The 25,738-nt window shown below is 39.4% G+C and overlaps 1 protein-coding gene across 1 annotated transcript in view; it reads right to left on the bottom strand.

Annotated features, from left to right (window-relative positions):
• Positions 1-839: 839 nt before the first annotated feature.
• Positions 840-25,738, bottom strand: part of LOC145992536 (TWiK family of potassium channels protein 7-like) — an 80,081-nt gene continuing 55,182 nt past the window's right edge. The window contains exons 2-3 of the mRNA XM_083128890.1: positions 11,098-11,248; positions 840-1,878 (exon numbers count right to left, since the gene is read on the bottom strand). Of these exons, the coding sequence (XP_082985016.1) occupies positions 1,341-1,878; positions 11,098-11,248 (689 nt within the window). The 3' untranslated portion in view covers positions 840-1,340. The remainder of the gene's footprint in view (positions 1,879-11,097; positions 11,249-25,738) is intronic.

Here is a 25,738-nt window from a genome sequence, read left to right as displayed (position 1 = left end):
AACAAAGTATGGCATTTTAAGAATAGGTTTGTGTAGATAGGCTAATTGGGACCGGTCCAACATTTTAAACTGGGATTAAAAACCACTTTGATATTTTAATTACAAGGCGACTATGCTATCAATTCAAATCAAGTATAGAAAATCATGCTGATACCGATTTACCTTACCTGTACACTTTAATATGCTCCGTGTGTGAAGTATGGAGAGTAGTGTTTGGTTTTGAACCTAATTGGGTACAGATCTTGTCTACTGAACTGTTGTGTCATAGGAAGCTCCAGTTGGCAAAGCACTTTTCCAATTTCTTACTCCTAACAAGTTTTCCTTGCCAAATCCTTAATGGACCCTGATTCACTTCGGCAGTTGTTCGTTGCAGCTGTCTTTTACACAGAAATTATGTGCATTTCGTAGACCAGCTGGTATTGCTTCCACGCAATCTTGTCCAATTGGCGAATCCACAGTTGAAAGAACCAATCGGGTTTGTCCAAGTAATTCAAAATAAATAAGTGCTTTGTTGCAGATGGACAGTTCTGGGAATTGAAAACATCTGAGAGGAACTACTACGTTCTGTGCGCATGTATGTGTGGCTTGTGACACGTCATTTCTAGTAGCTACTTTTGGTTATCTAACATCTTTTTTACCATTTAAGGTTAATCGTTTCATTAAAAAAATCACCTGGGTGAAGTGGATTTTTGGCACCCTCCTTAATTTCTACCCTGCCACAACCCCTCAACAATGCTATATATTTATGGTTTTAACGAGGCAATAATAATAGCCTTAAGTTTTAAACATCTTATAAAGTGTAACTGTTAAAGAACACCGTATGTAGGTAAAGTCAGTAGCTTAAATTGCTACATGATATTGCAATATACTTATTGGGCCTCCCCGATGGCGCAGTGGTAGCGTCATTGCCTTGTAATCAAGGGGTCCTGGGTTCGAACCCGGTGGAGGCACCTAGTGGTTCGGATCCCACTTTAAACTGTAGGTCTTATGACAGCCTTACTGTGCATAAAGTGGACTTAAAAACACCAAATCAATATACTTAATGTGTTATGCAGCAGTAGCTTCAATTAATTTTTGTCAACATAAATCCAGCCTTTTTAGAAAAACAGCCACCTTATGTAATCATAAATAAGGTTTTGTCGCTTCTTAAGGGAGACGCTCCTGTTTGGTGTCCTTTATACCACCCTTGTCTAAGAGGTCGAATGATGATGTCACTTAAAGAACGCAACGAGTCATGGCTGGTACTCGAGCCAAGAGCTTCTGGATCTTGAGTAGGATACCGAACGCCCTTGTAATGAAGCGCGTCTTCTTTGAGTACATATAACGCTTAACTCCGGATGCTACGTCACACTACTGTCGTCATCACCCGGCATCTGCTTGCTGATGAAAGGAATCTTTGACACCATCAGCCGAATACTCCTCAGCACTGTCTCCTGCATCAGGTGGAAGCACATCGCGAGCAAAGCCATCCCCATAAGGAGATAAAGGGTGCAGAAGATGAGCTCGCCGTCAACGGAATCAACAATGCTATCACTGTCCCCCCGGTGCACGGCATATCCGGGAACAATGTCGCCGAAGCCGATGGTGACCAGGCTGATGAAGCAGAAGTAGCAAGCCTCCAGGAAGTACCACCCTTCCCAGATGGAGAACAGCATCGCTCCGCCCCCGATGAAGATTGCGATCACTGTCAGACAAGCCACCACAGGAATCTGACCCATGACCTCCTCCGCCGACTCTGGTTCTACGTGGTTTCCATGGTGATGGCTCTTGTTCTGCATCTCTCTGACTCTTGGGCTGGCGTCCGGGGACGCGTGCTTCCCTACCTCCAGGTTGCTCTGGGTAGGTTTCTTCTTGTGATGGGATTTGGGTTTGTGTCGCCTGGAACACAAAGAACAAGGCGAGATCAACATCAGTAGCTATCACATCTACACGCTCAACCAGCCCTTAAGATAAAATAAACACCAGGGTATTAGATTGATTGGTTTAGTTAATTTTTCTGCCACTTTGGCTAATCGCGAATATGAGGCTGAGTGATTATATGATGAAGGGCCACTCACAAAGAACATCCATGCCCAGGCCGGGATTCCAACCCTGTGCTAACCACTCTGTCATTGAGGTCGACTTCAGGATATTAGATATGGTTTACTTCCTGCAAGGGTTGGACCTTCCAATGTGCCATGTCTGTAAGTTTAAGTGTTCTGCATATTCTTATTGAATGTGACAACTTTCCTCACATACTTTTAATCTTCCCAACGGTTTGTCATCCACGTTGGGAGACTACGACAGCGTTTTAAATAATGTTTTTACCTTTTAGAGAAGAGCGGGTCTCTTCCACAGTTTGCGAGAAAGTATTTAGTGTATCCTTACCCCTCTTAATATGTTGTGTTTGTCTTGTGCAGGCCTCTTTATAACCTTGAACTTTCAAACTTTCTTCAAGGCATGGCCGTAGACAGGACATTTTTTCGGGGGGGGGGGGATTCATTCATAATTGTTCCCATGGGCGTCGCGAGTAATTTGAATAATAGTAATAATAACAATAATTATATAATAATAATTAAAATTCCATAATAAAATAATTTTATTCCATAATAATAATAGGCCTAATTATCATTATTATTGTTGTTGTTGTTAATGTTGTTATATCCTTGACTGGACTTACTCAATCCAGTAGATGAGTGAATATCCAGCACGTTTTTTTTACGTTTCATACAGTGTGTTGCAACTGTCCCCGGTGTGGAGCAGTTTGTCGCAATATTTTAAATTAAAAATAACTTTTCAAATGTTACTTAACAAAATTAGTCTATTAACCAAATTTTACAGTCACTATAGTTACGAGTAACAAACAAAATAACATCAAAATTGAACAGAGTAGCACAACAGAATTTTCTTCATTCTTTTCAGATTATGCTCACAACTAAATAACAAAATATAATTGTAAAATGTCTTTGAATTAAAGAACTGTTGCAATAGCCTCCTCCTCCGGTTGAAAACCTTGACATCATACTTTGATGTAGAAATACGTATATTTTTCAAACGTAACATCTTCAATATATCATCTTCACTTCTTCTTCTACTACTTCTTTGGCAGCAATCTCATTCTTTTTCACTTCTTCTTTACAGCCATCTTCAGTAGATTTCTTCTTTACTGCAATCTCATTACCATTACTATTTCATAACCATCTTATATCCATTTAAAGGGTTATATTCTTCATGAGTGCACTTCTTCCCTTTGAAGCTATATGTGCAAATGAAGTCCTTCATTATAATGGTATACCATATTACATTCATTTTATCCTATATTACATATATTCCTTCTTATCGTTCTTCCAGCGAGACACATTGTATATTTTTTTCTTGGCGCTTTCTGCTTTTATTCGCGTCAAACACTTGTCTTTGATACATTGAAATAAGTCAGACAGTTGTGAGAGGAGAAGTCAAACATAAGTTCTTCCATAAAAGACAATATGATGATCAGCAGAACATAAATAAACAGAACAAATACAATAAATTCATGCTGTTTTACACACGATAATAAAAAAACAATGAACTTTCTTGTAACAGCGATGATCAACTCACTGTTCAAATAAACTCACCTAACCTTTCAGATGAAACAGGATTATCCGTTCTAGCATCCGAGTAATTTATCGAATTACGAGAATTATTACAAACACTGTCACTATTCTGATTAGTATTACAATTAAGTGAATACTGACCACTAATATAAGATGATTGTTCATCAACATTTGCATTTCTTCTAACACCAGCACTTCCATTATTATTAGATCTGGATGGATAATCTTCACGTCTGAAGTTAGAATTATTCACGTTATTATTAGTTCTTTCAGACCTTACAAACTGCCTTCTTGAGGGATTGCGTTCAAATCTTCTGGGAAATGGGCGATTATTTACATTAATTCCTGCATTTTCAGTCTGTGTTGTAGAATCATAAGAATTCTGCTCAACATTTACTTGCCTGACGAAGTATTTTGGTCTGTCGAAACTTCTCTTCTTATTAACCCTGTCATCAGAATCTCTATTATCACCGGGCAAAGATAAACTTTTATTCTTTTCGCTCGAATACAAATCAATAGTCCTTAATTTCTGCGTCAGTTGCTTAAGATCTGTAATGTTATGGCAGCCCACATTCTTTGAAATTGACTCAGGTAGCTGTTTCAAAATCATCCGTATTACTTCAACTTTGTTTGGAGTTTCCACAAGGTTACAATAAGCAGAATACGTTTTTAAAGCGTATGCTTCCAATGACAAACCTGAAGCTGGGTTGTATTTTCTTGATCGTAACAATGTCAACTGACTTTCTAATAACTCATTAGATGCAAACTGATCAAGAAATTTATGTACAAAGTCCTCATAAGAAATGAAACTCTTCTTTTCACTGTTGAACCAGTAAGCGCCTACGTTATAAAAACACTTACGAATTATACATAATTTATACTTGGGAGGAACACCAATTATGTTTAACATTGTAGTTAGTTGTTCGATAAATTCTCTAGCAGACTGTTTTGAAACATCTCCTCCAAAACGTGGCAATTGACTAAGTTCACTAACTCGTGAAAATCTATTAGAGCATGTATCAGACTGATTATAAGAATTCCATGTAGAATCATTATTCAGCCACATCGGGTTATAAGTACAGTTTGTTCTAGTACAAGGACTATGATTTACATTTAAGTCATCAGGAAACTGATCATGGATTAAGGAATAACATGTACTTTGACGTTGGCAATCACATACTGAAGTTTCAAGACCTGTGAAATTGTCTTTACTATCACAAGCAACATAAGTTCTAGAAGGTATGGAATTTCTGTTAGATGTAGAACAAATTTGCTTTGATGTGTCTGTAGCACATAAAGAACTAGGTGCATTATTTTCAGTATCACAAGTATGTACGTGCTTATTATCATACAGTAAAGAGTTGTTCAACGAAGAAAGACATGAATGGTTATTGAGTGAACATGTACAATGGATTTTGTCAACAGTAGGATTGCTATTACTAAATTCAGTATTATCTAAAACACAATGCCGCAATGCATATGTATTCTTGCCTTGTGAAGTGGAAGCTTTAGCAAATTTATTTCTACTTTTATTGTGAGCAGATTTGCCCTTGCACAATTTGGTTACATTTTCCTTTACAGAATTCACTTCAGCATCAGATGTATCATAGCCAGAAGAACCTGTATGAAATGTTTCGCATTTATTGTGTTCACTAAAAACAACATGCTTTATTTTAGAATTTAATCTTGTATCAGTTTGGCATGCTATGTGCCTATGTTCATTAATAAGTGCATCATCATTACTTAGTTCTTTATCTGGTTGTAGAACGTCTCTAACCATACTAGTACAAATAACATCGCTTTGCTCTAAGTTAATGCATTTCTCATTTAAATCCTTAAGCATAGAATCAAATTCTTGCAACTTTACCTGAGTAGTATTCATATTTGTTTGTAGTGTACTTATAGAAGTTTCATGTTGGCACAACTGTTTTGATAAGTGTTGTTTTAACTCATCATCATGATGGTCTAGTTTTGATTCAAGATCACTGACTTTCGAATTTAATAAAGTTACTTCATCATTTATACGTTCATTTAGTAACCTATTAGCTGATTGACAAGAATCAGAAACCTCCTGCAACTTATTTTCTACATGTTGGAGTCCTTCGTTCAGTTTTTCAGTACTTTGCTGCAACCTAACCAATTTTGTGCCCCAAACTTCACAGTTTGTTTGTAAACTTTCGCGCAGCGTTTCAGCGTTCTGATCAAGTCTATCTTGTAACCTATTCTCCAAAGCTTCAGTATTCTGGAGCAACTTCTCTTGCAACCTATTCTCCAGAGCTTCAGTGTTCTGAAGTAACCTATTCTCCAGAGCTTCAGTGTTCTGAAGTAACCTATTCTCCAGCGTTTCGGTATTCTGGAGCAACTTGTCTTGCAACCTATTCTCATGTTGGGCCAAACTCAAGTGAAAAGCAGATAAAATTTGCTCAATATTGGGATTTACTGTATCCAAGTATGATTTTAGAGTGAATGGATTGAATTCTGGTTTGCATGCCTTACAGTAATAGTCTTCTTTCATAGAGCTGAATATTACCCAGTGAATAACTGTAAGACCCCTACAATTTACGTGTTCCCATTTCTTGCATGACGTGCATTCAATCATTCGAGTGTCAGAAAATCTGTCCTTACAACAGAGTAAATCCTCCATTTGCTTACCAGAATTGTCCTCTTCGTTGCTTACTTCAGCAACATCACTGAGATCCGGTTGAAGGCACACACTACTTCGAAGCACGTAAGGAACTTCTCTTTTCTTCATTGTAGCATTATCAGTTCAGTTCTTATCAACTTACAATTTTCGAATCCTGGCTCTAGGTCGCCAATTTATTGCAACTGTCCCCGGTGTGGAGCAGTTTGTCGCAATATTTTAAATTAAAAATAACTTTTCAAATGTTACTTAACAAAATTAGTCTATTAACCAAATTTTACAGTCACTATAGTTACGAGTAACAAACAAAATAACATCAAAATTGAACAGAGTAGCACAACAGAATTTTCTTCATTCTTTTCAGATTATGCTCACAACTAAATAACAAAATATAATTGTAAAATGTCTTTGAATTAAAGAACTGTTGCAGTGTACTGAAATCCATAATTATTATACTTTGTTATTAAATTTTAGATACCTTCAAGAAAAAGCTTTAAAAATTAGATGGAAATTTTAGTCTCAGCGTTTTTGTTGTTTGACCTTAAAACTTAATTTTTGGAATTTTGAAAAGTGTGGAACCGGTTATTCTTTTAAAAAACTTACCCTGGTGCATGGATTGTCTCAATCGCGAACGTAATGCGCTACGAAATTGGAGATCCTAAGTTTGAACTCCTATCAAGGGGATTTTCAACTTTACCGAACAGGGAATTTCAAAGTTGGAAAGGGAATTTTCAGTCTATATTCATTGTGACGCAGGAACAACACTGGAAAGAGGACAGCCAGAAGTGAAAATGGAGGGGTCGCGGACGGGTTGCGATTCCGGGAATAAATCCTACTTCATTCAAGTTTCAGAATTCCAAATGTATGAAAATTCTAGCTTCATCGTTTCAACATTGTCTCCTTGTATTTTGTGATGCTTCGAAAAAAATTTTGAAAATTAGTTACCTAGAAACCCCCCCTCTAAATACGGCCATGCTTCAAGGGGCTTTTTACACCCCTTTTTAACTTCCAGGGATATTCCCCCTTGTACTTTGAAGGGTGCAAGATGGCCATTATGTGTCGGTGGACTTCAAATTTTTAGTTAATTCATTCACCACAATAGAAACGAAGTCCATGCCGGAATGATTAGCACATCGCGATACGACACCATGGGTCTCATGTCACACGAAAATTCCCAAACATAAACATTTCAAAGGGTCCCACCTCTACATATTCCATCTTACTCTCATGTGATACTGTAAAATAATAGTAGAGAGTATACAGGGCGAGCGTAATTTTGAAAGTTTGGTTCCGTTCCGTAGGACCAAACGCGCACGGCTTGTTTGGACAACCCTTGGGAAGTGGAGGAGCCTATTTTGAAAGCGAGGCCGGCATTGTAACTTCAGCAGTGGCTGTTTGTTGATCGCGCAGTGCAAGATGCTTTTTAATCGCGAGAAGCGTGTTGCTTTGTTGGAGGCTTACTTTGAGCTGAAGACCTATACTTTGTGTGTGTATTTCATTTTTGTTTTCTTTATTATCTTATCTTTTTTAATATATCTTATGTTAATAATAGTAATAATAACAATAACAATAAATACTCCCTCTGTCCCATAATTATTGTCCGGTACACTTTTGTTTGTTGTTCCATAATATTTGTCCGATAGGCAAACTGTGACATTGGTGTATACAGAAAAAGAAAATTAAACACGGAAATGAGTCATACAACGTTATTACTAAAGGATCAGTACAAATTGGCCGATCAAGTATCCAAAAGAACATAAATAAAATGTCACCATTTTGGCATACCGGACTATAATTATGGTTCAGAGGGAGTAGCAAATTTCAGGAACAAGACATATTAATTAATACAGGAAGATACATCCTACATTGTGCATATTTCAATCTGTTGAATTTATAATTTATAAATTTATAAATAAATAGCTATGAAAAAAATTGCAGTTGAGTCCGTTGATTGCCCTGTAGAATAAGTATTGAAGATTATTAACAAGTTCCACTCTTTTCATTTGTAATTAAACTAAACTATGCTCGTAAAAGCTCCTATTCAATGTAAAAGTAAGAGTATTGTTTTGATGCTATTACGTCATCGATAAATTGGTTATAAAAAGCTCTGATGTTAATTTAGTAAGGAAATAGAGCTAGGCTTGAATTTTGTTTACGATTTAAGATTGGCTTTGTTTTCCTGCCGTTAAACGAACAAAAGTATCATTAAAGAGAAAATATACTGAGATTAATGCCACCATTACTCCAAATATTTTAAAATTAGCTTCATTATACGGTCCAATCACGTCCATCTGAATAGCTTTAATAACGACTTCAAGAAATAAAAGCAGTAAAGAATATACGAGCAGCAAATCTGCTGAAAAACTTTCGTTGCAAGTGACACGATCGTTAATAGCTTGGTCTCATATCTAAAGTTCCCTTTTATTAATTAATAAACGGAGAAATGGTTTGATTTTGGTGCAACATATGTCTAGAATAGGACTTCATTTCGAGAGTCCTTTGTATTTCCTCATACGATCGTACTCCATTCGCAGATGGCTTATTATATTTCAATGAGACACACGGCTTTCGGGGTGTGAAATCGTGTTCCGTGATATCCTACTTAGCATGTTCTCAGATTAGACATGGGGAAGAGGTATGTAACAATGTAGGAGCGAGTGTTGGAGTGGCCCGTTTCGTAAACGAAAATATTACAGGATTATTTCTTTGACAACTTATAGTGTGGTTTTATGAACCCATCTGGAAAAGATACATTTTCCTTGGGTAAAAGTTAAAATGGTGTGCTTTTATTTGCAACGCTGATAGTTTTAAAGTTTTCCTTAGGTAGACTATTTCAGAAAATGGAAGAGTCACAAGAGTATGCATGGATAGTTACATTCGGAAACTTGAAGTTAAGGCCATAGACGTGGAAGTTACCCGTGGAGTTTAAGTTGAATAGGTAAAACATCACCTGTATCGCTAGAGTGCTGCATTGAGCATTTTTCGCTCGAGCGGCAAATAGTTCGCACGGGCAACGCTAGATGGCAGGAGGAATTGTAAGGTCTTACGTTCGAGCGAAAAACGCTCGAAGGAGCGGAATAAACTCGAACTCTCGAACCCTATTACACGTATTTCCGTCCTTCGTCTATGGTAGTGGCTCCACAAATATGGATCGTGAAGTAAAAGACGAAGTGAAATTGAACATAGTCATCATATCAACGTTAAAATGCAGTTTTGTGTATCTTACCGAGATACGTGAAAATGAAATACATGATTATGGGCTGAAACTACCTAGACTGACATTTTATGTTTCTACGATAATTTTCACATTGAAATGATGTTCGATTGACTGTTATAACTGCCTTTTATTATTTTGCAGAATATGATTATCTTTTTCGGAAAGTGAACAAATGATATACACGTATTTGTTGCACTCTGATATGATATTTGCAATTGCTTAGGCAGGTCTGTCAGCATGTAGATCCATGTTACGCTTCGGTCTGTAGAATTTGCATACTTTCATATAGTCTACATATATTGTATTTGAGCCTTACATAATACAGGGTGGCGCACGAACAGTTGACACATTTGAAATCTAAATTTAAAAAAAAGACACAAGCGCATTCGGTAGTTCTTGGAAATACCGGTAGGCGGCCTATCGCTGGGCATGGTTTAGTAAACACATCCATTTCCCGCCAGTCAGTGCAGCGCGCCAAAACAGTCCTGTTGTATGCAGAAACGAAGAGCGTTACAAGTACGCAACTGAAATTTCGAGCTCATTTCAAAACACGATGCGCTCCAGCAAGAAACACTATTTTCGTTTGCACCGTACGTTCGAGGAAGAAGCCACAGTGAAAGAAGAAGGACGACCTCGCGTTGTTCCAGTTCGGACCCCTGAAAACATTGAGGCTGTTCGAGTTGCCATGACACGCAGCCCTCACACGTCACCTCACCCCACCTACCCCTCACACCGCTAATGTTGTGTTGGACTTTTTGAACACAGTTTTTGGTGATAGAGTGATTTCCAATCGATATCCTGATCGACAAAATGGAGATTTCTTCTGTCCGCCTTCAAGCCCAGATTTAAATCCCTGTGACTTTTGTGTGTGGGTTTTAAAAGGAAAAACTCTTCTCGTTAAAGCCAGTAAACATTATGGAAATGCGAGCTCGGATAGTTCAGTTGTGTGGTGATATTCACGATGACATGTGCCGTAGAGTGGTAAGAAGTATGCACAACCGCCTTGAAGAGGTTGTTCGGCAAAACGGGGGCCATACTGAACATGTGATACAGTGAGAAAACTTTCCACGGACAGACTATTCTGTATGTCATAATATGCACATGTAATATTTATAAATAAATTTACAATCTAAATTTCAAATGTGTGTCAACTATTCGTGCGCCACCCTGTAATATACGGAATTATTATTTAGAATTGTAATTGCACAGAGTGGTTTCCTTCCATGTGTGGGTTTTAGGTTAACAGTGCTGCTTATTAGTGTCTGAAATACGGGACCTTGTCAAACATTCCACTACGGATGCGGTACGATCGAGCGTGTTACGCTCGAGGGTGGAAGATTCGATCGAGTATTTTCGAGTGAAAGTGATATGTTATAATTCATAAATATACCATATATTTCTAGGGGTAATTTTTACTATGTAATATAATATAGGAGTACGGAAAGTTCTCGGACACACTGTAGAAAAGAGACATGTCGCATCCCAAAATTGTCATAAAAATCTATAAAAATGAAACTAACAAAACACGCTATCTAGAATCTTAATGGCTACTTTTTTAGATCTGCCTCTGAAATGCTATGTACAATTATGATACCCATCTGTGCAAAGCGGCACGTTTCCTTCAGACCCGACTATAAACACCAGTTGATGTTCCTGCCTTTACTTACCTACAGAACTTGAAGTACGTAAACTGAAAGCTCTTTGCAAGCAGGTCTCCTATGTTGGCCATGTACAGAAGCATGAGCGGAATTCCCACCAAGGCGTAGAATATGGTTGCAATCTTTCCCCACTCGGTTTTAGGCGTTATGCTTCCGTACCCTGAAGGAAAAGAGCAGAATTAGGCGATTCCGCAGTTAGGCAATGCAGAATAAAAATACACGCATGTGCTTCTAAGCAATACCTAAATATGGCGCATGGAACTATTGAACAGTCACATACACTTCTGGGTTGTAGAGGTACAGTCAACGGCAAACGTAATGGTAAGCAAATTGTCCACCGCTATTTTCATTACCTTTTTATTCTACATCCTGTGTTGTTTTAAGGAACGAAACTATGTTGGTTCGAAGCAGGCATTGTTCTCTGCTTATTGACGTCTTTATTTCAATTCATTGTCATCACATTGTGTAATTCAGACCGAATGAAAATGCTGGTGGACAATTCGCCTACTGTATCTTTCGCCTTTGGGTGTACCATTGAAAATCAATTGTATCGTTACAAACTAGGAGTGTCCATGACTGTACAGTGGGATTCACTAGTATTACCGTGCAAATTGTCCATCACCATGTTCGTGCACTTTATTTGACCCAGTAACAGCTTCAAGAATTAAAGGAAAACTCAAAACAAGCTGTTGCATACATAAAAATCCATACCTTAAAAACACACAGGATGTAAGAGAAAAATTAATGAAAATAGTCATGGACAATTTGCACGGTAATACTCATGGATTCCACTGTACAAGAAGGTTTGAGCACCCACGTGTTCACTTTGTGGCAGCAACAGCTCAAGCCAACCCCGACCTGTCTCCAAGGTGGCAAATTTGGATCTCGCTTATTGAACGTCGTATTGGACACCGACGTCTGCTGACGTCAGCGCGGAAAGCCTTCGATTTTAGGTTCGGTCTGTTAGGTTTAATTCTCTTGGCATAAATACACTGCAGTACGTTGGAGCTCTACGTGGTTTCGTCAGTTTCCTTCAGGCCCTCCAGACGAATGTTTGAATCGTAACTTTAAGCCGCCTCTTTGTTTTTAATTGCTAACTTCTCTCCAAGGTTCGTCGTCTTTACTGTCGCAGTCAACAAAGCAGTAGGAAATTCTCTATATCGCCGACCTCCGTGGTGAAGTGGTTAGCACAGCGCACTACGACACCAGGGGTTCGGGTTCGAATCCCGGCATGGCTTTGGTGTTTTTGTGAGTTTCCCTCCACTCAATCTCATCGTCTCGATTAGCCAACAGTTGCCCAAAAGTGACTAAAACAACCTAAGTCAATGAATCAGGTGGGTGAAAACATGATATTGACGATCGTGTGGATCCGCAGACTTTATCCTTTATCATACGAAACAGCTAGAGAGAGATTTACATGGGCAAACCCAACGACGTTGCCAAAAAGCATAAGAAGAACATAAGATAAATTAGGAAAAGACGAAAGAATGTTTCAACTTGGAAAGTACACGACCTGTAAAGAATGGGGACAAACAATCAGTGTCCAAGAAGTCCACGGCTGGTTAGAATCTCTGGTGATTTGCACACGGCTCGGAAGATCGAGAGGAACGAAAGATTGAGAATGACCCCGTCCCGGACCACGGCCAACCTGCCAGGGCTAATCCCGAGCAGTGATGTACCTGGCCTAGACGAAAATTTCCCTGTCGTGTTAAAAAAATCCCTTTCGAACTAAAAATTCCCTCTTCCACAGACGTTAAATACAAACAACACATAGGGTAAAAGAAGGGATGTCCGCCATGTTGGGAATTTCGCCGTACTTGTGGGTTTTGTAATCGTAGATAGAAACTATGGGTTGGAAACACTTACTGATGGCTGTAAGAAATCAAGTAACATGTGCCTTGTTTCCACTGAAAACTACAGTGTGGTGAGCCAACTAGCAAGCAAGCAGTACAGTTTGGAATGCGCAGTTGCGTCTACACAGAAGAGAAAGAAAGGTCAATACTACGTTGGAAATTGTCATTTCGTAGCAGGAAAGAATTATTATTCTTCCTTTTAATTATTGATATCGTAACCTCAAACCGTAAGAATGTCGTGAAAAGATTTGCTTTGGAAAGCGTGCACGTACAAGTAAACATAAGTTGTTTTCTTTCGACTATGCATTCGCTGGTAAATTCACCAGAGTAACAGAAAATGTGTCGAGTTTCCCTTCTTACAGGCGATCTTTCACACACAACTTGTTCACAATGCATATGAACATTTAGGCCTATGTTTCTTAAACATGTTTGTATTGTATCTTTTTAAGCAGTGTTGTATTGTCATTTGTAGGTCTTTTACGCTTTGTTGTCTGAGTTATTGGCAACAGCTTGGTATTTCATACACTTAAACTGACGATAAAATGATAAATAAGTTATATGGCGAATTTCCCAGCATGTGGCGGGAAATTCGCCACTTTTTCTCATTTTAGTATTTTTAATATTACGTCATAAGTATAAGTACCACAGTATTTATGTTATATTCCTCATAATCCACAATGACTACTTTTTTTATCGTATAAATTTTGTCCTCCTCCCCCAATTCGTTTAGAAGGAAAAAAATTAAAAGCATTTTGGTGGCGAACTTCCCCTCCTTAACCCTATTGAGGCTTTATCCGGGTATTTCGATCTGGGAAAGTGTACGAACGATTTTAGAGGGTGTAAAGGGCGAATTTAGCAACAAATTAGGCCTTGTGAATACTTTTATGGAGACGTGTCACAGAGAAAACTATTGGTATGAGGCGAATAAATTTGTACTGTCAGGGCGTGTACATGTCAAGAAATTATGCTTTTGGTCAAGAATACTTTCTACAGTATACTGAATTTCCATTCACTTGTACTAGGATTTGATAAACATAAATATTTGGCAATCTAAAATTGTATTTAGTTGTGGATAAGGTTTACTCATTTTGTTTCTGAAGAATTACATTCTTGTATGCGTGAAGTTTCGTAAAAGTATTAAATAATGTAATGTGACCATTCCCTATAAAAGATGAAACCTGAAGCGTTAATATGTACATGCATTAATAATTAGAGCAAGTCTGAATCTCTTGTTAAAGTACAGCGTTAGTTTCATTGATTAAAAATTTATATTTTCTCAACATCCAACTATACCTAAGTATTATTTTCTTGTAGTTTACGGTTATTACAAGCATAAGAAAACAGTTTTTCGTTGTGACGTTTCAGAACACACGCTCCCTTCATCAAACATTTATTTTGACTACAGTTATAACAATGGTTAGCAATGATTGGTTAAACTACAAGAAAATAATTCTACAATGTAAGCAATGCGTACATACAAGAAAGACTATTATACCTAAGTAGGGGGTGATTAAGTAAATATTAATAAGAAAAAGGAAAGAAAAGTCATAAAAAAAGTCAAGAATTTTGGAGTTGTTATTTTGGTAGACACCCTGACTAGGTACTTTATTTAATTTCTTTTATTTAGACACTGAATTTACAAAATTCACTCTGAATTAAACTTTCAACTTGAAAGTTCGTACTCTTTTCATTTCAGTTAATCAGCTGAGTCCAGATTGAAACGAAATACGATATTTCAGCCGCTGTAAGAGGACCAACTGAAGTAACCGTGTGGGTCCTCCTCGATGGCTTAGTGGTAATTCCGTCGCCTTGTAATCAAGGGGTCTTGGGTTCGATTCCCGCTAGAGACACATGCCACACTTCTGATCTCACTTTAAAATGTAGCCCCTGTAATTTATTTAGTGATAGCTATACATATTTTTTTTAATGCAGTTTCCAAAGTAACCTGTTGTAGGGCTGGTCTACGTGACGGTGAAAGCCAGCGCTTAGTTTTAAAATCTTGTCCTTTCAAACCATTTTACTGGCTTTTTTTTTCGAATCGCCTATATAAAGGAACCGATTGCGTAACGGGGGTTGACAGTCTTACGTTTTTTTCCGCGAGAGGGGAGGCCTTGGAAGGTTCTCTCGGTGCCGGCAGAGTGACTGTGGTTGGTCTCAAGGGCTAGCGGTCACGGTTCAACCATTTTTTCATAGAAAAGTCGTTTGGTGTCAAGCCAACGCTTAGTTTCGGTGGACATTGTTATTGATATTAGAGAAACGTCGTATGCGAGGGGATTAAGGGACGCGTTTAAATTCAAGTACATGTCTATTCGTTGGTGAAAAGCCAAGTACCTTGCTGCGCGAAATTATTAGTTTAAAATTGTAGATTCTACACTGTCAAGGTGTCAGGTTTTTATCTAATCTGGGATTAAAGGGATTATGACAGGGTGGAAAAGAATCACCCCAGTTTTGTGATAGAATAGCGCATAATTTCCAGTTGTTGTAATTTCAAACAAGTTTAGTCTCTTTTTGCGTGGCAATTTATAGAACAACCACGAAAGGGAGGGAATTAGAGACCCATGTCATGTATACAACTGTCAAGCTTGATACATTTTTGAAACAGTACTGGTGCTCTAGGCCAACGTACGAACCTCTCATATATATATATATATATATATATATATATATTAGGGATGTGCCGAAGCCGATTACAGATGTATGAAAATCGGCCGAAATTGACGCATCGGTATCGGAATCGGGAAAAATCCGATATTTAAACCAGTACAGATTATACTCGAGTTTTTACCTTCTAATAAGTTTTATATTCTAGTTTTGTAAGATTTATTGAAAATTTGGCTATGATTCGTCATTATTGTAGAGTTTTTGTAATAAAATTATTGCAAATTCATTCAGAGGATCAACCTAACTATAAATCGGAAATAAAACAGTACATTGCTGAACCAGGATCCGCTGTTGTATTAGAAATTCAAAAATGAGTATTCAAACCTGAAGCAAGTGCTGAGAAAATACTTGAGCATACCCGCTGCATCAGTATTCAGTGATTGAGTGTTCAGTGTTGGTGAACAGATTTGAGATAAGAGAAGAAGTAGGTTACTTCCTGAAGTGCTTCCAAATATCGTATTTCTGAAGTTGAATCTGGCAGAACAGGAATTCATTTTGCATTTCAAAGAACTGTACTAATGTTAAATCTCTTGAGAATCCATGTTCTTCTTAAAGGTTCACATAGCATTTTGTAGATGCAAATGTACATTCGCATTTCTTGAGAATATATATGTATATACATATGACATGCAACAGAAATGCACATAGCAAATTGTCATGCAGAAAATAACATCTCCTTTCTGTTTAATAATGTTATGTATCGGAATCGGTTAAATATCGGCATCGGTATCGGTTCCAAAAATTATCGGTGAGAACATCGGCATCGGTAAATTTTCAGCTTCGTCACATCCCTAATATATATATATATATATATATATATATATATATATATATATTTCAGATGAGAATCTAAGTATTTTAATTAAAGAGGATCATGCCATTTTCTTATGTGGGGGTTATTCCTTATGTAATTCTTTATGTAATATTTAATTAAGGAAATAAATAGTTTTGTTATATATTTCTAAACTGAACGTCTGGGCTATCATTCAAGATAAAAGAACTGAGTTTTCCCTTAATACCCATGGTAAAGAATATGGTAGTTATTCAGTGTCTTTTAATTCGATTGAACCGTATAGACTAATGCTAACTATTTGCGTGTGGAAGTAACGAAAACAAGTAACAGGTCGAGCCAAGGTAGGATACTCTCCATCAGAAGCAAGTATAGCATAGCAGCCCAGTCCCGATTAGCCTTTCTGTGCATAAAGTGGACTTAAAACAACAATTCAATCAATTCAATGTCGCGTCAGTGAGCAATTGTTTGGTGCATTAATGTATGACGTGTAATTTGCCTGTTTCTTGTGCATTTTTGCCTACCTTCGTGCCAGAACGTTAGCGCAGCTTTCTGAGTGCCCTTTCACCACATCATCTCATCCTCAACGTCACGATTAACCAAGGAAAGCAAATAAAATAAACCAAATTTTTCAGTGTTGCACATTTTTGGATGTTTCTCCCTTTCCTGTGTATTTCGGCTTCAAAATTCTCCGTCCCTGGGGGGAAAGAAATCCCTTCTGGGAACATCGCTGACCCCGACTGTCCGATACAACGAGCTGAGGGGACGGAATGGGTGTTTGGCGCGACGGAAAACATGGCCGGATTCCAAGACGCAAACGGTGCCTAGAGACTTAATGAGAGCACTTGTTCGGTTGAGGCGCAGGGCAAGTCGATTCATTAGTGTCCTTCCTCTCTCTCTTCCTGGAAGGCGGAAAGAGTGAGATGGAAAAAAAAATGTAAATTACACGAGCAAGCGGAGTTTGTTATACGCAACGATTAATCTCGTGCTCTTATTTAGGATAATTATTCAGTTTTTCCCCTTTCAGGAAGTTAGGATTGGGAGGAGCAGCATATCCGACAAAGTAGATCATTATAATGCAGATCCGGCTTCAAGCGGAGTCCCCTGCTGACCTCCGTGGCTGAGTGCTTAGCACAGCGCGCTACGACGCCAGGATCCCGGGTTCGAATCCCTGTATGGGTATAGGTGTTCATCAATTTAATCATCATCACTCATCCTCATCTTCGCGATTAGCCAAAAGTGGCAGAGAAGCGAAGTAAAAAAAACAACAAATCGGTTCAAGATAAAAATGGGGCCTGCAGGAAGGTGAAGGTCACATGACCTTCCCTGGAATAAAGTCTTCGTTTCTGTCTTTTATTTTAGTCTCTTTCTAGCTTTCGATCCTCTTTTTCTGTTTTAGCGTCTCTTTATTCGCACTTCTTTCCTCTTTCTACTTACTTGATATAGCCTGACAAGTTAAGTCCCGATATGCGCAGATCGCTGCGGAGCACTTCCTATTACGTCATTCTCCCCACCACTGTTCTACGTACTGGTTTGGCCTTGAGACTACGAGTGGTGCCAACTCAGCAAAATTAGGCTGAAACAAATATGACAAACAATTTTTACTATTTAGATTGACGGTGCAGGCTCATATCACTTTATCAGTGGTTTATTTGATTTAAACCAGGTCTTTGAAAATGCGCGCGGATCCGTAAACTGTAGTATTACACACGCGCGTTAAGGTTTATAACAAAGAGAAACTACTGGGCGAATGACTTCATTTTCTGAATGCGACATGGAGCAGTGACCTGGTTTTTTTTAAAGCCGAGTGGGTTGGGGGTTCTTTTGTTTATCGTGCAACAATCGCTCGAGAAGGCAATCTGATAACATGCTTGCCTGTGTTGTTTTTTAAAGCATTGAAATGTTCTTGCTCTTTACTCTTGGCTGCATATTTTTGAAATGCAAAAATCAAATCATGCCGGGTCCAACGAAATCCACAATCTGCTCTGGAAAGCCCCTTAGAGGACAGGCCAGAGAAATTGTTTACAATGTTGCAACATATTTGCGAAATCAGAAGGAGTTACATAAACTTAAGTACAAGGTGCGTCTGAAAAGTTCGGTGAATGATCCCATATTTGAAAAACCGCGCTGGTTAGGATGACGCGCCCGCGCATGCGCATTGAGAGACATGTCAACAAGCGCCCCCTATCATGCAAATCACCGAAGTGAAGCAGTGGTGCACGCTGTGACCAAGCTAACGGAGTAGGTGTGCGAACTCGTGTCATTGCAACATGGAGCGCAAAATGGAGCAACGCGTTAACATGAAGTTTTGCTTGAACTAGAGAAAACGGCGACGGAGACACATGGAATGTTAGTGCAAGTGTACGGTGTTGAAGCAGTGAGTAAAAATTGTGTGTTTGAGTGATCTAAACGCTTGAGAGACGGAAAGGAAAGTGTCGAGGATGAGCCGCGTTCGGGTCGACCGTCAACAAGCACAATCCCAGACAACATCGAACGAGTGCGACGGATGCTTGCGGATGATCGGCGACTCTTGTTGAGAATGATCGCAGAAGAGGTGCAGACAAGCAAAGACAGTGTACGCACTATTGTTCACGAACATTTGAAAAAGCGAAAGATCTGTGCCCGGTTTGTACCGCACACGCTGACAGACGAGCAGAAGCAAACTCGGATGGAAACGTCTGGAGATGTCATCGACATGTCTGACCGGAATCCTCAGTTTTTGGAAATCATCATTACTGGAAATGAGACCTGGTGCTACCAATACGATCCGGCGACCAAGCGACAGTCAATGGCAGGTGTTCATCGTCTTCGCCGCCTCCCAAAAAAAGTCGGCTGACAAAATCCAAGATTAAGACGACGTTGTTCGCCTTTTTCGATAGCAAGGGCTTGATCCACCATGAATTTCTACCCGCGGGTCAAACTGTCAACGCGGAAGTTTACGACGGAGTTTTGAAACGGCTGCTGCAAGGCATCCGGCGGGTTCGGCCAGAACTGTACCGGATTGGACATTGGACTTTCCTACACGACAACGCCCGTCCGCACACTGCGATCCGCCTGGTCAACCTTCTCGTTCAACGCCAGGTGACTGTTCTTCCACAACCTCCTTATTCTCCAGTTTTGGCGTCGGCAGACTTCTTTTTGTTTCCCCGCCTTAAATTAGCCCTGAAAGGTTTCCGCTTCGCAGATGTTGCGGATATCCAACAACGCGTGACCACGGTGCTTTGAGCGATTCCACAAGAAGCGTTTGCTGCCACTTTCCAACAGCTTTACAACCTATGTCAGACGTGTGTTGTAGCTAATGGTGATTACTTTGAAGGCCAGTAAAGGTATTTTGTTTGTAACTCTTGTTTCCTTTATTTTCTGAGACCATTCGCCGAACTTTTCAGACGCACCTTGTATAATGTTGTCGAGTCCACAAGCGCCGCCACGGGAGTATCTAAATGGATGGTTTCTCAAGTTTTAAGAGAATTGGATTGGATTGATTTGTTGTTTTAAGTCCACTTTATGCATAGTAAGGCTAATCGGGACTGGACCTACAGTTTAAAGTGGGATCCGAACCACTATGTGCCTCCACCGGAAATCGAACCCGGGACCCCTTGATTACAAGACGACGACGCTACCACTGTTCCATCGGTGAGGCCAAGTTTTAAAAGAAGGAAAAGATTCGTTGGCGAAAGGTAAGCTGAATTTCTGTACTCCGACAGGTAGAAAACAGGCCAGGAAAATGCTAATACAAATTTCGTTGAAAATCCTCAGACCATTCCGCTCCCTTCAGGTTGCCACACTGCTAACCAACGTCGCTGCGGAGAATGGAGTGGGGAAATGTGGTTGGAGATGCGCAACAGTTATTTGCAGCGTCTTGTTTTTAAACTTGTCAAGTTTTATAGTTTCAGTTCCATCAATCTCTCTCATTTTATTTCTATCTCCCTCTGTCTTTTCTTTCTCTCCGTTTCTACATTTCTCTTTTTCTCCCTCTGTTGTCTATATTTCTCTCCAGTTACCTTTCATTTCTTGTCTAATTTCTCTGCCCCCATTCTCTACAGTTCCTTCAATATCCCTCATTTTCTATCCTTCTCTCTCTCTTCATTATCTCTGTCGCCTTTAATTTCTATCCCGCTCCTCTCTCTCTGCCTTATTTATTTCTTTTCTCCATAATTTCTCTTCTTCCTCATTCTCTATAGTTTCCTTAATATCTCATTATCTATCCGCTTGTTTATCTTTTTCTCCAACTTCTTTACTTCTCTTTAATTTCTCTCTTTGTTTGTAGCCCTGTGTGGTTCCCTGCACTTTTTGACTCTCTTTGCACTCACGCGTCTAGAGTTGACGAGCAGTATCTTTGCGGGTGAACCCTGCCCAAGTCCGGCTGCGCAGTAGCAAGGTGGAGGAGCTATAGGCTGCGCGTCATTACCCTTGCGTTCTGTTCTTGCTGTCGACCACCCAAAGCGCGACTCGATGGCAACTACATAAATGTATCTCTCTCGCACTCTGCGCGCAGCAACCAAGGCCACCCGCAAAGATACAGCTCGTCAACTCTAGTTGGTTACAAATTAAAACAGCCGGTCGTGTGATTCCTTGATTTGACGTCAAGTAGAGTATTCAGGGTCTCTGCAGTCAAGAATGCCAAGAAAAGGTCAGGAAATTATGCTTCTGGTCAAGAATTTTTGCTATTTTCCACAGCATAGCCACTGTTATATACCTGTACCGGGATTTAATAAAACTGAATATTTGGTTTCTTCACTTTGTTCCTTTGTTACATTCTTGCATGCGTGAAGTTTTGTAAAATATTAAATAAAGTAATGTGGCCATTCTCCGTCCAGTGTGAAGTAGCATTAATAATTAAAGCAAGTCTAAATCTCTTGTTATAATATAGCTTCAATTTTAATCTTTACCGGCCCTGTGGTAGGGGGTTTTCATTGAATAAAAATATCTACTTTCTTAATTTCCAGCTATAACTACCTAAGTAGGGGCTATTAAATAAATGTTAAGAAGAAGGAGAACATGGCCAGAAAAGTCATGAAAAGTCAACAATTTTGAATTTTTCTTGGTAGATACACTAGTATTTGGTGTATGCACTAAACTCTGCTCCGGTGTGGTCACGTGGTACGTGCTAACCAACCAATGAACATTGAAAGCAGGAGGCAAGGCATTTCTGAACTTGATCACCGCTATTCTTGCGCACAATGTCTATTTGCTTGAACACAATTTATTTGCGCTAAACCTATTTGCAGATGACGTAAACATGGCTATCCAGCTTAATTTCTCAATTTTTTCCCTTATGGAAAATTTTGTGTGGGAGCCCATTTATAAGCCTGTCACGTGCTTCAATTAAACTAGAAGCTATCAAACAGCCCCTAAAGAACATTGTCTCCCCCTATTAACACCCTTTCCCTCTTCTGTCCTAAGGATCGTTTACCACACCTTAGCGACAATCGACAAGAGTCCAGAGCGTGGTTCGGAACGGAGAGAGACAAAAAAGAAGGAAATCTCTGAGCAAAAGTCGGCAAGATCAAAGGTTCCCGTAACGGACATAACTTACGTCGCGAATGGTCCACGAGGGAGAAACCAGCTAATACAAGAAGTTACTAACCCTGGCAGGGGGAGAGAAAGGGGTGTGGGGGGGATGTTGCGTGTAAAGAAAACACACAAGCACCGCTGGGACAGTCGTGAAGGGACTTTCTTCGGCAAAGAATTGACATTCGGAATGGCGCTGGTGCGGCCCTTTTAAATCCGAGCGAGCTGGGAGCTCCAAAAGGCGAGCTGCAGCTCTTAGGGATTAAGAGAGCTGGAAGGAAAGCTTTACGACTGGCTGCATAGGGTTTTAGCAGCTGAGACTAACCCCTTCCCCTCTCCTCGCGCCTTTCAAATTGCATTTCCCATGCCGTTGAACTGGCTATAGGAGTAATTACCCCTCACATCGTAATTACTTAAGAAGATTATTTTCAATTGGCTATTCGCTTCCTGTATCCTCTCTTTTTCGAGCTACGAAATGAACGCCCCTACTGGGACCGCCCTGTTCTCTTTAATAAGGCTCAAGAGCTCTTTTTTTACTCGCTTCAAATGCCTCGGCGATTGTTGTACTGCTCTGAAATCTCGGAGTTAATTGTTGAGTGCACGGTTCGCTTTATTGTTGCACTTCCAGCTGCCGGATTTATGCGTGTTGATGCGTCTCGCTCACTCTGACGCGGAAGGATCTGCAAAGAGGGGCGTTACATCATTGTTATTTCTCTTTCAATCTCGAGGTTACGATCTCATCCAGTTCTATGCTAATTACGAGTGAATTCTTCCAGAAATTTGTGTTACTTGCAATTATGTAAGAGTTAAGGGTTACTAATCAGAAATCTGATTGGTTCTAGACACCGTACGCGCACAACTTTCACACATTTATCAGCAGGTAACAAATACAACATGTCCCTCATTTTCTGTTACCCACTGTGCGATGTGCGAATTAAGTTCTATGCTTTGAGAAGGGGGGCGGGGGAGGATGCCCACTCAGTGGCGTATTTGCGATTTAATTTGGGAAGATGATTTTTTTGGGGGTATGCAAATATGTATGTGTGTGCTACCAGTCAGTAGCCTAACCTATTGCCTTGCGGTTGTAAGTGCCTTGATTCTAACCTGGACCATGAGGTTGATTGATTTGGTGTTTTAAGTCCACTTTATGCACAGTGAGGCTAATCGGGACTGGACCTACAGTTTAAAGTGGGATCCGAACCACTACGTGCCTCCATCGGGTATCGAAGCCGGGACTCCTTGATTACAAGGCGACGACGCTACCACTGCGCCATCTAGGAGGCGCTAAGCCATTAGAAACACCTTACATTCTAAGAAAGCCCAAGCTAAATTGAACAAATTTCTGTTTCCAAGCTCAAACTTATCTAACCTTCCTACAAGTTTCTTGGGAACACTTTAACATGTGTAAAATATCGACACTATGACATAAACTTAAGTGGCTTGATGAGGTTGGTCAGTTCCAGAATTGTGCCCTTTAATGAGCAATTCTACATACTTTTCGAGAGGAAAATCTTTGATGACTGGACCATTAATGGGCACGAATGATTTTTCAGTTGTTCGTTACATTGTTAAGAAATGGTATACATACTTTATGCTTTCCATTTTCTTTGAGGGGTATAGAAAGATCCCTGGCAGGGATGAAAATTAATTTATTTTCCCGGCGATATTTTTTTTTGTTGGGGGTATCCCCGGCATCCACCCGTTAATCGATTACCATAGGCTTATATGACCTTAATGGTAATTCAAACAACAAGAGGGAGAAAGGTAATTAATGAAGACAAACATGAGAAAATGAAATAGGGAAAAGAGAGGAGATAGAGAAAAGGTTAGAAATAGGAAGAGAAGGGGAAGAAAGAAAGAGAAAATAAAGGATGAGAAAATGGTATAGAGAAAGAATGGAAATCGAGAGAGAGAAAACATAATATAAGCCAATGGAAGATGAAACTTGCGAGAAGGGAAGGAGAAATATAAAAGGGAAAAAAATATGATTTTTGTTATTTAGGATCGCTTTCCTGCCATTTTTGGATAATTGTGACCATGAGGAGGAGTGATCATTGGATTAAAGTATTGAAGGGACACTCACATGTGCTACATAACCAGGATTCGAACCCGGTAACTTAGGTGGCAGGATCGAAAGTCGACTCCTTAACGCTCTCAACAAACGAGCCAACATATGTACAGTGGTTTTATTCGGTGTGAATAAAATTAACGGTAAATTTCTTGTATCGGACAAACGGATTTCTTCAAATTTGCAGGAGAAAATTACTTACCGAATGCAGTTTCTTTATACTTGTGGAAGTTCGGGGAAGTGTTTCTCGCATCGTTCATTGAATTTTGCCAGTAAACCATCTATTTTTCGATATAAATGTGTGACCGATGCACGGAACCTCTTGCATCCATTTACTTCCAGGTGGATGTAGCCTGTGTGTGATGACGTAATCCCGGTCAATCCCTGTCAGTGTTTCCAAACACGTGTTTTTGTAACTGAAGAAGGTACGTTTCCGCAAATGGTTTGTGGGGCTATGTGTCAATGGTTCGTGGGGCTATGTGTCAACGGTTCGTAGGGATATGCGAGAATGGTGTATGGGCCTACACATATTTTTTTTCAAAAATAATTTTTAACTATTGTAACCTATACGTGACCCTACCTAACCTAACCTTACCGGAAATGGTTCGTGGGGCTATGTATGAATGGTTCGTGGGCCTATGCGTCAATGGTTTGTGGGGCTACGTAGGCATTTTTGGGTGCAGTGGGGTGGAAACACTGCATGCCGAGTACGGTAGTGAAACTGTGACCGCCATTTTGCGTGTTACCGAAGTGAAAAAGAAACGAAGAAAACTTACTCGATATGTCGCAAATAGAGCTTATTTCCGTGAAACTAGCGAAATGCCACCTTCAGCAATGTTTCTCAATGCAGAATACGTAAGTACGAATATTCAAATTAAAAGAACTAGCAAATTTCAGCCGTTTGTCCGATACGAGAAATTTACCGAATTAACTAATACGTATATGGATATTACAATTTTATAACGTTCGACCATAACATTGAAATAACATATATTTAGGCTGTTACTGAAGAAGAGTCATTCCATGCCAAATCAACACAGATATGTGCAATTTTTAACCTGACCATCTCCGATTTTCATGAAATTTGGGGAGTTGAAACTATGCATAGAACTTAGTAACTATGAAAATTTTTAGTTTCGTGCGTCTTGTAATTGTTAAATTATTCAAGGTCAAAGTTTGCAGAAATTGCCTTTTTTGAGCCCGCTTAGCTATACTAAATCTGCTGTAACTCCGCCACTATTTTGCCTAGGAAGCTCAAATAAAGCTTATTGTACAGGGAATTGAACAAGCTTTCCAGTGATATATAGCAAACCTACTTTTGGATAAAAATATAATTTTGTCACGTGACCTTGACTTTTGACCTTGAATATCTCAAAACATGTCATCACCAAAAATCGTGAAAAAAATATATTTGGTCCCTCATACCATACTCTAAAACATACCAAAAAATCATTCTGGGACTGCAATGGGATCAGAAGATACAAAATAATATGTGTAACTATGTGACTGATAAAAGCCCCATTACATGAACTATGACGAGTCAAATGTCCCTTAACACCCCCCTACAAAAGGTAAAGGAGTTATCCTGGTCATGAAAGAAATAGGTTAGGCACAGGGAGATCCCTAGCTGTGTGTGTCAAGCGCAGATCCGGCATATTGTTGACCGCCAAATTGAATTCAACGCAAAAATTTCAAAGGAAAGGGTGTGATGTGATATATCAAATGAGGCTAGAATTTCACGAGAAATGAAGTGACGAAGGTTTATCC

The sequence above is a fragment of the Lepisma saccharinum genome, chromosome 9 (assembly GCF_977018435.1).
Source record: "Lepisma saccharinum chromosome 9, izLepSacc3.1, whole genome shotgun sequence".
In the NCBI taxonomy this organism is placed as follows: domain Eukaryota; kingdom Metazoa; phylum Arthropoda; class Insecta; order Zygentoma; family Lepismatidae; genus Lepisma; species Lepisma saccharinum.
Note: the sequence above shows the minus strand (reverse complement) of the source record. Positions and strands in the feature narration are given on the sequence as shown.